We start from the raw sequence: 17,891 nt of genomic DNA on the forward strand, positions 1-17,891 counted from the left end.
TTTTTTTTATCGCAGACTGCAGAGTGACAAATGCAGGGTGACCAATGAGTAAGACATTTGAAGTAACCATGAACACGCTCATTTTATATGATTGTTAAGTAAGCTTAGTGAAAAAAACAAACAAACAAACAACATATTCTGTTTTTATTCCAATAAAAACAAAAATAAAAGTTACTCCCTTAAGTAAATGAGCCTCTCAGGATGCTTTTATACCTTCATTTGTTTCAATTGAATCTCTCATTAAAGTGTGTAAACTTGTCCTGCGATCTGGTTTCCTTTCACAAAGACTAAAATCCAAGCTAAATGTGATACTGAAAACCAGACAAGAATGTTCTCAGAACGTATTGGTTAAAAAAAAGACAACTGCGGTAACAAGAAAGTGTCGACACAGAGAGAAGATCCTGTCTTCTCAAATGTTTATTGCCTGTTTGTCACCCTGGTGATTCTCTGTATTGCTCTTTTTCACTCTTGCCAAATACTTCAGTTTGATCATGAAATGTAACTACGATTAGAGAGGAATATTTGGATGCACTGCAGTCCCCAAAGACACATCACACAACAATACCCGCAATTGCTTGGATTAATCATACAGAACTGTGAACTATGTGATTCAGCTGAGTGTAAATCTTGCAAAAATGGAAGTCTACGTTTAATTCAGCACCCTAAATTGTGAAATTCTAGGCTTTTGATCCTGGTTTCTTCCCAGGAGGACTGCACCAGAGTTTACCAGCTGCTCTGAATCCAGACAACCCGTTTGTCATAGCCTTAATCTGGTTGTTTTGGTCCACAGAAAGTGCCTTTTCTGCATACAAAAGTGAGAAATCAAACCAGTTTGCATTAAGCCTGCGGTGCGAAAGCATTCTGAAAAAAGTGAGATTTCTAAATCATCACTGATTGTTAATCAGATCTACAGTTGGAGCTTGATTAATACAGTGACAGATACTAAGAACATGGATAAATATACACAGGCCACATTCATAAAGTCTCCCTTCAGCAAGTAAAACCAACATCCTTTCCAAATATCCTGTCCAACATCTACATCCATTAGGGAATGAAGCATTGTATCCTTTTTTTTACGGAGTGACTATTTGCACCAGGGTACAAATAGCAAGCCCCCACCTGCTGAGCTATTCACACCTTGTTGACATTATGGCACTTTTTCACTTGCCCATGCGCATGTGCACCACTCTAAAATTGGAACCATGTCAAACAATAGAGCCAGGCAAACGTCTGCTCTCACACTTTTGTATGAACAATTTTTGCTCTTATGTCATTATAACATATTTTGAAAAGATTAAATTAAGTTTATCAAAAGTGGTGTGAATACCTGTCAATCACTGTTGAGCTGATGGATTTTTTTTTTTAGATGGATTTTTTTTTTATAAATACTTTTTTTTACATTTTTTTTTTTTCTAATAATACATGGGTGCAAATAGCATACATTGATATTGGTAGCAGGGTGTAAATAGCCCACACATCAGTACTTGCACCCGGGTGTAAATAGCCTAAGCCTTTTTTTTAAGACAGTGTGTTTTCATACATAGTAACATAAGCTGGTTGAAAGATATGTTTCGACTGCGGTTTCCATGACACTGGCAGGGAGGGTGCAGACTTTATCCTGAAAGGGTGTGGAGAGACTGACAAAGCTAAAAAAGGGGATGTAACGGGCACTTGGAGTCACCCTGCTCACTCTCGATTGAAAGCTGACATCTTGGACATCAGCTACTCTGTGATCCTAATAAGGCTGAAGCAGGTACATCAAGTGGATGGATGGATAGATGACACAAAAGCCACCTTTGGGAAACAAACAAGAAAACAAATTCAGCAAATGTGGAACGGAAACAGCAGCAAGGCATCCTCAAGCACTTTTTGCTTCATTGCTCTGTTGATAAAACACATATTAGTCAGACTTTTTAAATCCTACTTGAGCTCGTGCTTCATTTCTCTTCATCTGCTTTCCAAACACCTCTGTATATTGCTGGAGGCCGTTAGGCCACTTGCTGCTCTGACAGCTTGGGGTCAAACTGAGAAGACCTTTTATCTGGCACTGCTTGGATGAGAAGAATTACTTAAAAATCTGTGGTGGCCACATGTGTAAGTAGCCTTCACTGCTAGAGCTGCCAGGAGCAAAATATGTATATTAATGTGTCACTGTGTGCACAGTGCAGGTTTCCAGCTTTAATTCAATACTGTATGTTCATGCACATTTGTCAGTGGTTTACATCTTTCCTTATTCTCAAAGGTGGAGTCCTCTAATTTTTATTTACACTTCCCTTTATTTAACATAAAATGTACAGAATGCAAAAAAGTTGGCATATAAGATTTTCTACTGGGAAAAGAAAACCTTTTCTACTCTTCATATTTTCCTTGCACATCTGTCATCTTTTAAGCAGCCTGCTCAACTGTGAAAGGGTCATCTCCTTCATCTAACTGTTTATACACACTCATTCGCTCTGAACCACCTTTCATGTTCTTTATAAAACACATGGATGCACTTGGTCATATCATAAATAACCAAATGTCTCTAGTCTGTGTAAAAGTCACACCCATTTTCTTGTGTTCTGCACGGTCAAGTCACGTGAAGGATCTTTGGCAAGACTTCTCCAACACGACAACATAGACACATGCAATACGGGTGCGACCTTGGCTCAGGCGGTGAGCAGGAATTCACACATTTCATTGTTCCAATAAACCCACTGACAGGCAGTCAGCAAGCACTCGATGCTAATTTAATTCTGGAGGTAATGAGTTCATTTGCAAAGATCTGCATATTTTGGAGAGAAGTATGATGTGTAATGCCAGGAGTGACGGAAAAGCTGATCCCCTATGGTGCTTTTCCAGGCTTTGCTCCTCATTCTTCTAATTGGTTGCCGTTACTCCTCCGCAGTCATAATGACTGTGGGAGCCTGCTTAAATGAATCAAGTGTAAACAACATTAACTGTTGCTATGAACTGCATTCATTTACACGAAGAAGTTTGGTATGCACCGCTGGATCGCCTCATTCACACTGAGCTGAATCCATGTACAAATGTACAGCAATCAACTTTGAACCCAAGTTGAATTTAGTTTTTACATAATGTGCAAGTCAAACATATTGAGGTTTTGATGGCTTTGACTCTCTGTGACGTCTGAGAGACCATTCATTAATTAATCATCCCAAGGATATTGGTTAGTTATGTGAAAATACATACTGAAAAATGCATGAAAATGCAGCACACAAGATAACTTGTGGATGTTATAGTCAATATTTAGCTTCATATTGAGATTGTTTAAGTTTTGATTCAAAACTGCAGTTCAGCTTGAATACTAACAATCTACAGTATGTGCTCCGGAGTAGTCACGAAAAGATGTTCCTGTGTTGTGATGTGTGTTAAATGTGATCTAACCTGGTTGGAAGGCTGTTTGAACTGCACTCATCTCAAATCATAAACACGACATGTTGAATATCTAACATCAGAGATATTTAGGCGTATGTCTCAGAGAGAACCCTGACAACAAAGGCTCACACACTCTGAGGATTGTTGCAATAGAGGAACATTATAATAACCGGAAAGCGAGTTGACTGAGGGTTCATTAATGAATATTGAGTTAAAGCTCATTCAACAATATTCTCAGTTTCTTCGAAGAGACCTAAGACATACCAAAATCTGCAAAACCCATGACATTCATGACGAATTTAACTCACCTCCAACTCCTCCTCTAACATGTTAAGTCCCTCAATATGTCCTGTCCAAGACTTCATCCCATCCAAACCCTTTTCCGTCTGGTTTTTTTTTCTTTGTATTTTTCAAATGAAAACAGGCCAAATGTTCTTATGGTTCTCTCAATTGTTAGCACTTGAGTGCAAAACATTTTGAGTGATTTCCTGTGTTCACTGTAAGGACTCTTTTTGTTTGTGGTCTGCTGTCTGGGCCAGCAGAGGAGCTGTCTGATTTATTATTTCTTGTCTGCCTGGTTGAAAATATCTAAAGATTGAAAAGAGTGTGGGAGACAGAATTGAGCTGCAAGTGTATTGAGAGTGCTCAGTGTGCAGTCTGGAAGGGCAAACACAGGCTTCAGGTCCAATTTAGATACACGTATGCTTTTTTCTTTTCATACCATAAGGACATGAGTAAAAGAATAAAACTACTTGGAATTGAAGTAAAAAGTACTTTAAAATGTTTACTTTTGATTAAAGTGAAACTAGCAAAATAAATACTGTTAAAGCTTTAAATGTCTTTGGATGGGCGTTCTCTACTAGATAAGAGTGTTTTTTTTTGTTTTTAATGTTATTTTAAAAGTCGCTGAGTCATTCGCACCTCCTGCACACTTCTGTTTTAGCTGTTCTATGTTAATTGATGCAAATGCAGCGTTAGCAAATGACAGGCTGTAAAAGGTATGAGGATTGGTAGATTTCTGATTTTATTCCTCAGTAAGCTACATAGTAAAAGAGAGCTCACAAAAAAATCGATGAAACTACTGCGGCCTGTCAAGAAATCTGCTGCCAGCGTCCTGCTAACGCTAAGAAGATGGAGCCCTTAACACCAGCCCCTAAATCACTGCACTGTCTTCCTTTGTGTCAAAGCATAGTTTTCAAAATCCTGTTGCTTGTCAATAAAGGTTGAAATGGTCATTGTGAAACATCCATACCCCTCCGGCCATGTGCAGTTGGTTTTCTCAGTATTCACAAGCAGCTTTTAGTTTAAAGGAGATATATTGTAACAATTATTCTGAGGTTGATGTAGTTTCCTGATGTATCTGTGGCCATCTTGTGACATATTGGATAAAAAGAGCACATGGATATATTAGAAAAGCTGAACTTACAGCTCTGTTTGTAGTTGCTACTTTCATGAGGTGAGTCACTCCTTTTCTAAGGAGTATGCCTTATTTGAAACTAGCGTTACAGCTTTGTGTTATTAACTTCCAAAGAACAGCAATTGCAGGATGCTGTGAAGCTGGTTTATGATAAAGACAGGGAAGCTGGATAATCCTGCAACTACCTTGATATGTGATTTCACAGTGTCCTGCAAATGTGACCCGCTCACTTCATGAAAAGGTTTTGGACCTGACAAGGTTGTTGGATGTTTTGAGCACGTACTCACGTCAGACACACCAACATACTGCATGCCACGAAGGATTGAAAAGTGATTCCTCTCATCATGTGACCCCTTTCACTTTTTAGATTTAACTTTCTAAAAATGCCAGCTCATTTAAATCAGGGATTAAAAGATTAGTATTTATTCTGGTATTCCATGAAATTAGAGGTTATGTTTAAGCAGAATGTTGATGAAATGCTCAACAAGCAGTCTGCAACGTTCAGCTTTTTTTGTCTTTTAAATTTTTTATTATTTTTAGCCAGCTATGACTGTTGTTTTTACCTCTTAATATTTTAACATGCTTCATGCTGTTTTTCTTTCTGCTTTTTAGATTTCCTTTTTAATTTTGTTTCATTTTTTTGCCAAAGCCCTTTGAATTTCTTACTTGTGTGAGGTTATAAAATGTACAAATAAATTTGCTTTGCGTTCTCTTGAAGATTAATGGCAATCTGTGGGACGTTCAAATCCCAGATGAAGCAACGTGGTGGATGTCCCGTCTGGCCCAGGTTGGAAGCTTAGAAATGGTGTAATTAAAGGGGCTACTGTTGTTTCTGTTAAGTAGCCCTGAAACCCGAAAGCAATTCTCACGTATTTACATTGACTTTAATGACCTAAATATTGACCCAAAGAGTTCTTAAGTCATAGCTCAGGACAAAGCTGGATATTCATTTTCGCCCTGAGAAAGAGGAAGTGTGCTGGGATATGCTTGATAAAAGGGTGCTCAAAACAAACCCTGCCTGGTGTAGTCTCCTGCGAATCACTCACAATAATGTAACACAAAATAAACATGAATTAGCATTTAAAAAAAGGGACGGAAAATAATAAATGATCTACATTATTCTTTTATCGGAGCTTGTCATTCATGCACTATGCTTTTGAAGGAAAGTGTTTTGAAAGGATGCATCAAGCCAACCGGCATCATGCCCTCCAACCCCCCACGTGCAGCTCAGTCCTTGTCAGAAAAAGACGCCGGTTTCTGCATACTGAACAGATGAGGCAGGAGCTGCCCCTCAACCGAACCTCACCGTCATTTCCTCTCTCACGCGAACAAAGAAAGGCACAAACATTTTCAGTGAACTGCGCGCACCGTTCATATTTGTTTATTTTCCTTCGAGAGAACACCGACGGCGTCAGATGTGCGACGACCCTTTCAGCAGGAAAAGTGATGCATCTGCGAGTTCGTCAGGTCGTCAGCCGGCGATGTTGTACTCATTTTAACAACACCCACGAGCAAGGTTTTTTCAATCTTCACCCGGCTGTTTCTTATTTTGAAGTTTTATTAGTGGATGTGAAATGAGTCACTTCAGTGCTTTAAATAATTTAGTAGCTACTAAACTTTACATTTGTTTTCACCCCTTTGACATAAGAAACACAGGGGGATTACAAATAAATATTCACATAGGAGTTTTTGCTCTGCTACTGAAGGTTACGAGGTGGAACTTTCATTTAAAATAAACTGCACATCTGTTTTATCACTGAACTATTTAGTTTGAAAGAATGTTTTACAGAAAGCTTTCTTCATAATGCACTTTGGAAATCATTAAATTGCATTAAATTGGAAGTAATGTACAAAGAACTAACCTGACTACTATCTATCGGCTGCATAGTTGTGTTTGAGGCAAAAACATTGTAAATTGTGTTTTTCACTTTGACCTCATGTATTGGGTTGGATAGTTTTTCAGTGGCAGGATTTTTGATTGCGTCTGCAAACGCAGTCGTCACCACCTTCAACGGCCCGTGATCGGTATCACGTAGCCGGAGTCAAGCGGTTATCGGAGGAATTTTTCTTTTTCCTCACAAACCCGTGTTAGCGCTTCGTTCCCTGCGTGCCTCACTTCAAAAGGCACACGTATCGTAATTCCCATCAAAGCCTGGAAACCTGTTTGTGTCCAAGATTAGCTCCGAGCTTCACCGAGGAGCAGCCGTACATTTGGCCGTACGGTGAACCTAGAAAAAAAAATGTCTCTTTGCCAACGTTATCTGGATCGGCTTCGTGCCGACAATAGACATGTGACGGTGGGAAAATGTGCAAAGAAGCTTAGTGTAAATGGAAGAAGAGATTAGAGAAATTGCTAGAGATGGGATGAAGATATGCCCTATTCCAGTATACACCTCCATACCTTAAACCTGCCCTCCCTTATCAGACAGAGTGAGAAAAAAGACATTTGTCTGTGTCAACAAGCAGCGTTTAATCGTACATATCTGTGTACTTTATTTCTCACCTGAGGGTACTGTACATGCAGTGGTGATGGTGGTAAAAGCCTGACCATGAATATCCACTCATCACAAGCCTGGTTGATAGCTGACAACAAGATCCTCTCCGTGAGGTAATCGTGAATATTTTATTTGTTATTACAGAGTTATTACAGAATATAACATGAAAAAAGAGTAGTTGTCACAGTTTTGTTATTTAGTTCCTGTTTCATTTTGAAACCCGGGTCTTTTATTCAGTTACGTCTTGATTTCCCTTGTTCCCGTCTGCACCTCTGTCTCGTCGACCCTTCTGTGTATATCTTGTCTTGTCTTTCCCTTGTTCCCTGCTGGTCCGTACTGTTCCTTCCTCCATGTTTCAGGTCTGGTCTTTTGGATTTTACAATGTTCATGTTTTGTTTTGTTTTGTATCCTGCTAAGCGCTTGTGTTTTGTTTGATTTAAAATAAATCACTATTTTTGGAACTCCTCCTGGTCTCATGCATCTGGGTCCTCCATCCTATCCTCCTTGACAGCAGTGTGTGTGTGTACTTGTTTTAATCTTAAAGCAATAAAATAGCTATGTGGCCCATCAATATACACTTAAACTAAACTAAAAACATACTTGGTTAACTTTTATAGGACGTTTTAAGTCAAGGTTTTAGTTCTAATAATTCCAGGTCCATGGTTCTTATAAGGTTCTAAGGCTCCATGAGTTCACACACATCGCCAGTATCTTTCTTTCAGAAGTGATAAGGCTTCATGTTTTTGCTGATATATAAATAATAATTGTGAGCATGTTTTTCAAACATCCTTTTTTGGGATCATTTAATAATAATGACCACAGAAAGAAATTTTTAGAAGCTAATGAAATGCGTAAAAATGAACATATCGCGATCGTTGCTAAATCGGAAAGGCGCAGCATTTCAAACCAACGGCATCTGAAGTTAAAACATTCATGTTCTGCGGGAAAACTTCAGGCCCCGCACTTCAGTTGGATTTTTATAATCTTGGTTGAATGCAGTTATTGATCTCATGTCATCGTGCTCACAATTATCCATTCCTCTTTAAATGACTAAAATTGCTCATTCTCTGAGAGAAGTGTCTCTCAGGAACACAATTAAAGGCAGATGGCAAAACAAGGACCAATCATTCTTTCATTACTTTCAACCACTCTGAAGTGAACCCATCTGGGCCCAGTTCCCTGTTCAATTTAAAAAAGAGCAATAATGTCTGTCTTAGTTTCAAACTGATTGCTTTTTGAATAATTTAACTGGGTGATTTGTCGTAAACAAATATTTATATGACATCTTTAGAAAATGTTTGATGGTATGTTCTGACAAATTGTGCCAAAACATTTTCATATAACCGTTAAGTGTGACCTAATCTATACCTTAAGCTTTTATTTGTTTATTTTTATTTCTTAACTCTGAAATGGTTTTGGTCATTTTTTTTAAATGATTTACTTCCATCACAGTTCTGATTACAAAAATCATAACAATGAAACACAAATGTTTTGAAGTTCTTCTCTAACCCTTAGAGAAGTTTTTCAGAAGTTGGCTGGCTCAGACTCACATTTCTGCTAGTGCTAAGGGTGTCAAACTTCAGAAGTTTGTTTTCAATATCCCTTGGGGTTAGGTAGGGCTCGTAGAGGTCTGTCTGCCATCCCCCAGCTGTTCTGTATCATCTACTTTCACCTAGTTTGAACAGTGAAAGAAAGAGTGAGGAAAAAATGCATCAGAGCAGGAAACACAATTCTGTGTTTACAAAAAATGTTTTTCTTGTTACTTTTTTCCACCGCCCCATAACTCACCCCTCCTTATATAGATTATCCTGTAGTATATATATTTACAGCGATAACATACATTTTAATTTGATTGGAGATGGAGGAGTATCCACCCCCCCCTTTGATGATGGAGATAAACCATTAACCTCATTGTGAAAGCTGATAATAGTGTTCTCACCAGAATGTTATATGAAGGCATTTCAAAACTTTTGACCAGGATCAGATCTTTCTTCCAAATTGAAAGAAACCGCCTTGTTTTCATTCCCAGATACTGTATTGCTCTCCCCTAAAACTCGTCCCTTCGCTCTCAAAATGTCCATGCTTGTGGGTCCATGTGCTGTGCTTCACCTAAAACCTGTTTCTGTATTCAGTTCCAGTGCTGTTTGTACAAGTGCTCTGCTCTTTGAGCTCCTCTCCTTCCACTCAGGCTGAAACAGAAACAGGAACACAGTTAGCTACAGTTTTCCTTGGATCTGCTGTTGTGACTGTACTTGTGTGACTGCAACAGTATTAAAAAGTATGAGAAACCCTTGACCTCGTCTGTAAAGGGGGGCATACTGTGATAAAAATAACATTTACTTTCCCAGAGAGAATATGTTCGGTTGTCTGAAGGGACTATTAAATCCCAAATTCTGGCACAATAATGTCAGTTTGTTTGAGTTATGAAAACGTGCAATTCACTATTTAAATTTCATAAATCAAAAGGAAACAAATCCACTTTGCATTTTTTTCTTATAAAAAAACAACATTGCATCATTCTGCATTTGTTGAACTTTGGAAATGAGTTTTGCAAAACTGTTACACTGACTGCAAAAGAACGGTTCACTCCACCCCTTAAAACTGACTGCTATGAACAGATGGAAGGAGGTGTAAAGACATGGATTAAAAGGTGGCTTGTGCAATGTATTCCTGGGGGATTTTCAGAGATTTCAGGAAATTGTGTCCAAATAAGGGCCTACTGTCCACTTCATTTCATTTTCTGACCTGCTATTGCCACCTCAATAGGCTGACCCATGAATTTCTAGCAGTACCTGCAACTTCAGTGGCACTTTCCTGTTTGTAGAGGAACACTGCTGGTTATCTTTTCTTTGGGCACTGGCTGCAGCCTCTGCCTGACTGAGTAATAAGATGAACAGTCAGAATTGCACAGCAGTGGTTGAGTAAACAGAAAGACCCAAAGTTGTAATTATGGTAGGAAACAACTTTACATATCATTTCTTTCTGTCTCATTTTTTACATTCCACCTGTGTGTTTGTTATATGGGTCCTGCGTGTTCAGGCTCCGGGGAGCGAGTGAGAGAGAGGCTTTCTGCCACATTCTCCCCTATAAGATAATATCATCTTGATAAGAAATCAAGATAGTGTTCAGCTACAAAAACTCAATTTCCTTACTCCTCTGGGGGACGTAACACTATTTCCTTTTGCGTTGAAGGGGGAAAAAAAAAATCACATCAGTAAGGCCCTGCATTACAGCACCTTTTCCACATCATTTGCCTTTCCAGATGCTATCAATAGAGCGGGTGATTCTGGTGCAGCCCATAAACTCTGCATTGCAGAGGCATCGTCTGTATCACTACATACAAGTTTGTTTTGTAGGTAGATTATCTGCATAGCTGTGATCTGGGTACTGAAAGCATCCGTCCGTCCGTCCGTCCATCCATCCATCCATCCATCCATCCATCCATCCATCCATCCATCCATCCATCCATCCATCCATCCATCCATCCATCCATCCATCCATCCATCCAAAAACCCTGTAAAAAGGCCAGAGCACCTGGAGCACATGCAAACGGCCCAATTCAGTTCAATCAAGTAATTTCATTCTGATTATATCCAGTTGAATGTCCCATTTAATTGCAGCAGATTATCCTTGAATGTGCTTGATAGTCTATTTGTGTCATGAGGGCTGTTCAAGAATGTTTAATCCCTTTCTAATTACTGAATGCTTAGCAAAATAGTATATTGTAGATTCATAGCTCTTCTTTTGTGCATAAGCAGTAAATTAATTAGGCTTATGTAAAAAAAAGTAATGATAATAAATTCAAAACATTTAATGTCAGACAGATCTTGTCTGACTATAGCAATAGTAACAGCTATAAAACCGCAGGCAACGACTTGTGCTTTTTTTTTTTTCCGTCTACACACATATTAATGGTCAATACCATGCTGGTAAGAACCTAAGGCATATATATGTGCATTTTTACATAAAATACATATGATATATATTTGTTTTACTATATCACATATATTTATTCTATTAATATATATATATATATATATATATATATATATATATATATATATATATATATATATATATATATATATATATACTGTACACAACAACTTGTGCTTGAGTATAAAGATTTTATGTTATGCTTTTGTAAATCCTTCCAGTTGCCTTTCCTTTATTTATGCCCCGTTGAATATTCAGGGAGTATATGCAGTACAAAGAAATATCAGGTTTTTTTTTTATTGAATATATTAAAATCATTTTTAATAAACAGACTCTGACAGAAGTTGTAAAAGATGTTTGTTTTTCTTTGCAACTGAAATTGAATTCTTGCTCTGTTGTTGCCAGGCAACTAATTCCATGCTGCTGAGTACTCTGAGTTTAGACTTTTGTTGTCCAGCAACAAATTCTACCACTGTAAGTGAAATAATTAAATCAGTCAAGCTTAAAAAAAAACAACTAGTCCATGCAGACTTCAGTACAGTAACTTTTCTATGACTTTTTAGTCAAATCCAGTTGCTTGGCAGCAAAACGCCTTGTGTTTGGATTCCCAGCTGCAGCACACCAAAGAATGATTACAGAGTGCTGATCCCACTCCCTACTGTCACTATTCATATGCTAATCCAAACCCCAGCACACCCACTAATTACTGATCCTCTGTGTCCTGATTCACTCCACCGATCAGCAGGCACATTCAAGACTCCAAGAAAGAAACTTGAGCAATGGTCCATTTGTATTATGTGCAGAGAGAAATGGATCAAGTTCTCATAGCATGGGTGCATATCTGGAGCTTAGTTCACAACAGACCAGTAAGCATCCTAAAAAGAACAGGATGAACAACATCTAACACAAAATAAACACATTTGTTTGATTATTGTTGTTGTTATAATAATTATTATTGATGAGAAGATGCATACTTGTCATAACTGGTTGACAGGTTTATAACGCTGAGTGCCAGTTCATTATAATTAAGTTGTTTATTTTGTTGCTCAATATTCTTCCTTTATGCAAGCACTTTATTATGTTTCTGGTTTGTTTTGAGCGAATGGGGAAATAGCATTGCTCTACTTGATCAAAGTGAATATGATATGAAAGTTTAACAAATGCCACAATAACTTCCGGCTTTCATTGGTGCTTTCTACAGTCAAATTACAAATAGTTGTTTTTTTATGATAAAACCCAAATGCCACACATTTGCATTTTAATTTTTGAACAAAGGGTTGTTGTGTGTGTGTGTGTGTGTGTGTGTGTGTGTGTGTGTGTGTGTGTGTGTGTGTGTGTGTGTGTGTGTGTGTGTGTGTGTGTGTGTGTGCATAGCTGTGTCAAATTACAATTGAATACATATGTTTAACACATAAATGTCAGTAAGACTTTATGTGGTATTTTAAACATACAGGATCTGCATCCACCCTTTTTACTCAAACATGCAGAATGAGTGCAGAATATCCAGATTTCACATACACACAGACCTGAAACTAGCTGAGGAAACACTAGGACTGTATATACCATGATATATTAATTACACAGAAGGGTCCAGTTGACTTTTATGACACATGCCATGACATAAATTTCATTAATGAACATCAGATGACTTTAGGATTGTTAGCCCCCCAGTGTGCCTTAGTGAGCGGGTGTGTGTTGTCTGTGCCTGCCGTCCCCTGTGACTAATGTATCATACGGCAGCAGGGTCGTCTATAAATAACAACATGATGTTCACTTACGGAGTAGGAGGGGTGAGTCTTGTCTGGACAGATGGATGAACGAATGGACAGCGTGCAAGTGTGATGTTCCCTCTCTCCTTGCTTACATAACGTGGCGGCTGGTCAGTTAAGTTTTATTCGCGACAACTGTGTGGGCGTGAGTGTCTGGCCCACAAGCACACACATGCACAGGGTGCTTGAGGCTAACGTTACATTTCCCAGGAGTTCACAGCGGTTGATTGGGACCCTGATTAAACAGCGTGGTGGCTGATTTGAGCTTTCCACATTCAGGATGAGTTGGTGGTCTTCCTTCACATAACCTTGTGAAACAATAACACTGCGCTCCTGCTGGCATGCTTCAGCAGCCTAATTTCAGATTATGGTTAAAAAAAAGAAGCAGAAATGGTTTTGGGTGTTGGGTGGGAACTGCAGCAGTTTTATTCAGCACTGAGTCTCAAAGATAACTATGTGGAGGAGCTCCTTATAAAGTCAATTTAAACAGAAGTTCACAAAGTGTTCTTGCACACTAAACTGCTATTTCATACTGATTTTAAAATGTAGTGCATATTATGCAGTATGCACACTGAGAAAGTTTTTTACTATGCATATAGTCCAGTCCATCCCATAATGCAATGTGCCACCACAGCAGGAGCTGGCCAGAGCTGTAGCGGGGCATTTGTGCCAGAGCTTGGTTGCTTTCACGGCGCCATACACCAAACTAAAAACAAGCACCGGAGCAGTATGCAGTACATACTGACTACTAGGGATGGGCGGTATGGACTAAAAAATGTATCACGATAATTTCTGGCATTTATCCCGATAACGATAAAAATGACGATAAAAAAATACCAATTCAACTCCACCTTTTTAACTATAAATCTATCACCAAATTCAGTCTTTGGAGCCCCCAAATCACTGCTCTAAAAGAATACTAAATACTACTAAACGTCATCAATGGGAATTTATCTTTCTTTCTTTCTTTCTTTCTTTCTTTCTTTCTTTCTTTCTTTCTTTCTTTCTTTCTTTCTTTCTTTCTTTCTTTCTTTCTTTCTTTCTTTCTTTCTTTCTTTCTTTCTTTCTTTCTTTCTTTCTTTCTTTCTTTCTTTCTTTCTTTCAGGCTCATTTCCTTCCTTCCTTCCTTCCTTCCTTCCTTCCTTCCTTCCTTCCTTCCTTCCTTCCTTCCTTCCTCCTGCTCTCTCCTTCCTTCTTCCCTTCCTTCCTTCCTTCCTTCCTTCCTTCCTTCCTTCCGTTTTCTCTTCCTTCCTCCTGCTCTCTCCTTCCTTCTTCCCTTCCTCTTTTCTCCCTTCCTTCTTTCCTTGTTTTCTCCCTTCCATCCATCCATCCTTCCTTCCTTCCTTCCTTCCTTCCTTCCTTCCTTCCTTCCTTCCTTCCTTCCTTCCTTCCTTCCTTCCTTCCTTCCTTCCTTCCTTCCTTCCTTCCTTCCTTCCTTCCTTCCTTCCTTCCTTCCTTCCTTCCTTCCTTCCTTCCTTCACGTACGTTGTGCGTGGATTTAACACAGAACCATAAATCAGCTTTACACAAAAACATCATCAACGGGAATTTATCGTTTTTACCGAGAGATGACAAATTCTTATCGTGGGGAATTTTTTTGATGGTATATCGTGAACGGTAAAATATCGCCCATTCCTACTGACTACTACACTATACGTGCAGGTAGGTTTCAAAAACAGCCAAAGTCAACAAGTCAAGAGCAAATCACACATGAGGGGAAACAGTTTTAAAATATAACTGAATTGAAGTTGAATGATAAACTAAACAGATGCTTTACTAGAAGAATTAAGCTTAAATGCAAAAAGATTTTCCAAATACAAACCCTTAAAACAATCTGGGTTCCTCTATGTCTGATGCAGATTATTAAAAAACAAACAAACAATATAGCCAATAATCAGCCAACTGAATAATTGGCCAACAAATTTACTTCTGATATCATTGCTGTATTTTCTCTGACTGAAAAATAAATATGGTTGTTGAAACTTAATAAAATACAGCGAGGTGTGCATTATTATTCATTAACTTTAAAAAGAAATATTTTGGGATATTTTGACTAACACCATATTTTTATTTTTGGTTTATTTCTAATCAGCATATAAAATCATGTTTCACCAGGGTAGCATTCAAAGGAAGATGCATTCAAACGCAGTTTAAATAAACAATAACAGCCCAAAAAATAATCAATATTGATTGAAATTTACAAAAGTATGTATGGAAGACTAGAGAAATAGTTTGTCCCTGCTACCTGTTTATTCTCAAAACGTTACTGCATTTATACATACAGCAACAAGAGGATGTTTCCGATGCCTATTGACAAAAATGTCAGATCCAGCGTCTCGGTATTGAACGACTCTGGATTCATCACAAGGGACTTAAACGTTGTAAGCTTCCAGTGTTCATTTGTCTCATTTGATTTCTGGGTAATGTTTTTAGATTTTTGTATTGTCAAATACTATGAAAGTTTTATTTGGCTTGAATTGTTTAAAAGCAACAGATTTCATATCCTAGTTGCATGCACAGTTTATACAGTTTATCTGTAATGCTGCAAAGGGAAGAAAGAAACATCAGTTTTTAACTCATGAATGATTAGTATTAGCTACCGTGTCTGCAATGTGTCAATATTTATACCCTCTGTTTATTTTATTTCATTGCCAAAGAAAAATAATTTCCACCACTAAAAATCTAAGAGATTGACAAAAGTAGACCTTTCTGTTTCTGCACTTTGCACTTTGCCTGTAGCAAAATAAACTGTTAATAAGAACAGTGTTTGTATAATTGCTTTTAATATAATTTCTATTAATATTGAGAATAACAGAGATTTTTGGGGTTTTGATAATAAGTATAAGACTGCAGATGACAGCTCTCCTTCCGTCTTTTATGTTTTTCAGATTAATGTTGCATCACAACATCACAACCAGCCAGTCACGTCTTTCGTCCATCGAGAAGAAATATAATATTTAAACAAGACATTGGAAATACGGGAAAAAAAACCCCAACAAAAACAAAACAAAACGAACAAAGAAAAAACTGCTTTGGACTTGGGCTAAATAATTCTCTGTAGACTCAACTTACCGATCAGTTAGTGCCGTTGTGACGTGTGACAACAGTACATTGAAATCTATCAGCCCTCAGTGGAAGCACTTAAACGAATGCATAAATGTCCATTTGGTAATGTTAGTCAGCTAATATGTTGTTGTTAAATTTTCTTCAACATTATAATAAAACTTTAAAAATGGCTTTGTTTCTTTGTTTGAACGAGGACTACTTGATGTTAAAGGCTTTGATTTAACTGTTATTGTTTTCTCACAACAGCTGTTCCTTTGTGAACCTAATGATTTCCTTCCCTTTGTCCATGAGTCCACCGCAGGAGGTCTGTGCAGTATGCACACACAAAGGAGTAGAAAAGAGCAAGAGTATCTCACTGAAGTCCATTTTTATTGACTTACAGAACTTTGCTGAGGAAGCCAAAGATCATTTTAGTCAAAGACACGACCCACGAGCCTCAGAGCAGTATCTCCTGCAGCCAGCTGTGCAGTGGCTCTGTGAGTTGTATGGTATTGTTTGGACTAGCCTTCCAACCCCCCTATGCCTTTTCCTACAAATGGTACAGTCCATTTAAAAAGGTGCTTGTCATCTCTCAATGCTCTGTGTCCTCCCAGCAGTCAGTTGCAGTGAGCACATTTCACAGGAGCAGTGCTGGCTCTCTGACACACACAGACAAACTCATGCTGTTGTTTAACTCTCTCTCTCTCACACACACCGGCATGCTTTAACACTGACACCCTAACACCACACACACACACACACACACACATACACACACACCACCTCTAAGATTTACACTCCCTCCTGCAAATGCACATTCCCACTGAGCCAGATGTGTCTCCTTAAGGGAAAGGACAAACTGCTTTGTGGATTTTGAGGAACTTGGCTTTCTCATAGAGAAGGAAAGGAGGACAGTGGAGGAAAAAAACTGAAAGAGGAGAGGATTTTATTTGGGGACACCTTCCTTGTCAGGAAATGATCAACTTGTCAGCATGACACCGTGTCTGGATTCCCCTCTCTTCCTCAGGCAAAAATCCTGAAAATGATGGATGACAACAAGCAATTAGCCCAGCGCATCGATGGGGCCATTCAGTCAGCCAGCCAGGAGGTGACCAACCTCAGGTCCGAGCTGAGCGCCACCAGCCGCAGACTGGCCGAGCTGGGAGCCACAGACTCCTCCACCAGCATGCTTGAGACCCTGCAGCACAACCACAACGGTAAGAGAGCCACATGGAGTGTGTAGCGAGCCTGACTGTGTCCTGCAAACACGAGGAGAAGTTGCAGCTGTGTGTCAGCTTGCAAAGTGTGTCGTTACGTTCGTGCATGCATTGGATGTTATTGAAGAGTGATCTGAAAAGGTCTCCACTCATGCCTCCATTCATGGCGATAAGTTCACATTTGAAAGTCGATTTGTGGGCGAATTGAACAGAAGAGGTAATGAGTCTCTGTTGGGTTGCGTCCAGTCTCAGTTCTCCCACAAATCTGCTATCATGTTGAATAATTAACCCCCTGAACCTTTTGAGAGGGGGTGGTGCTGCACTTCAGCAGGGGCACGGTGGGTAAAATTACAGCGTCTTTTTACTCACAGGCACTCCGTGTGCTAGTTCATTTGCTTCTCCCTTAACTGGGCAAGAGGATCTGGGTCTCTTGAGGTGGAAGGGAAAGAGGGCTTTAAGGGTTGCTGTGGGTTACTGTTACTGAGCCGTTTGAATGGGTGCCCAATCCGTCTTCCGTGTGTGGTTGTGTGCGCTGCAGCTGCTTTGTTTGCCCTTTTTTAACTTTTACACTCACTTTGACATATAGATGGATAACAGATGTTCGCTAAAGTTCCTGTTGAAATGCATAAGTGCG

The 17,891-nt window shown here is 38.9% G+C and overlaps 1 protein-coding gene across 4 annotated transcripts in view; it reads left to right on the plus strand.

The window, feature by feature from the left end:
• kazna (kazrin, periplakin interacting protein a) overlaps positions 1–17,891 on the plus strand; it is a 196,484-nt gene that overhangs the window by 41,915 nt on the left and 136,678 nt on the right. For all 4 annotated transcript variants that reach the window (XM_061736480.1, XM_061736479.1, XM_061736478.1 and 1 more), the window contains exon 3: positions 17,068–17,257. In XM_061736480.1, the coding sequence (XP_061592464.1) occupies positions 17,068–17,257 (190 nt within the window). The remainder of the gene's footprint in view (positions 1–17,067; positions 17,258–17,891) is intronic.

The sequence above is a fragment of the Cololabis saira genome, chromosome 12, assembly GCF_033807715.1.
Source record: "Cololabis saira isolate AMF1-May2022 chromosome 12, fColSai1.1, whole genome shotgun sequence".
Lineage (NCBI taxonomy): Eukaryota > Metazoa > Chordata > Actinopteri > Beloniformes > Belonidae > Cololabis > Cololabis saira.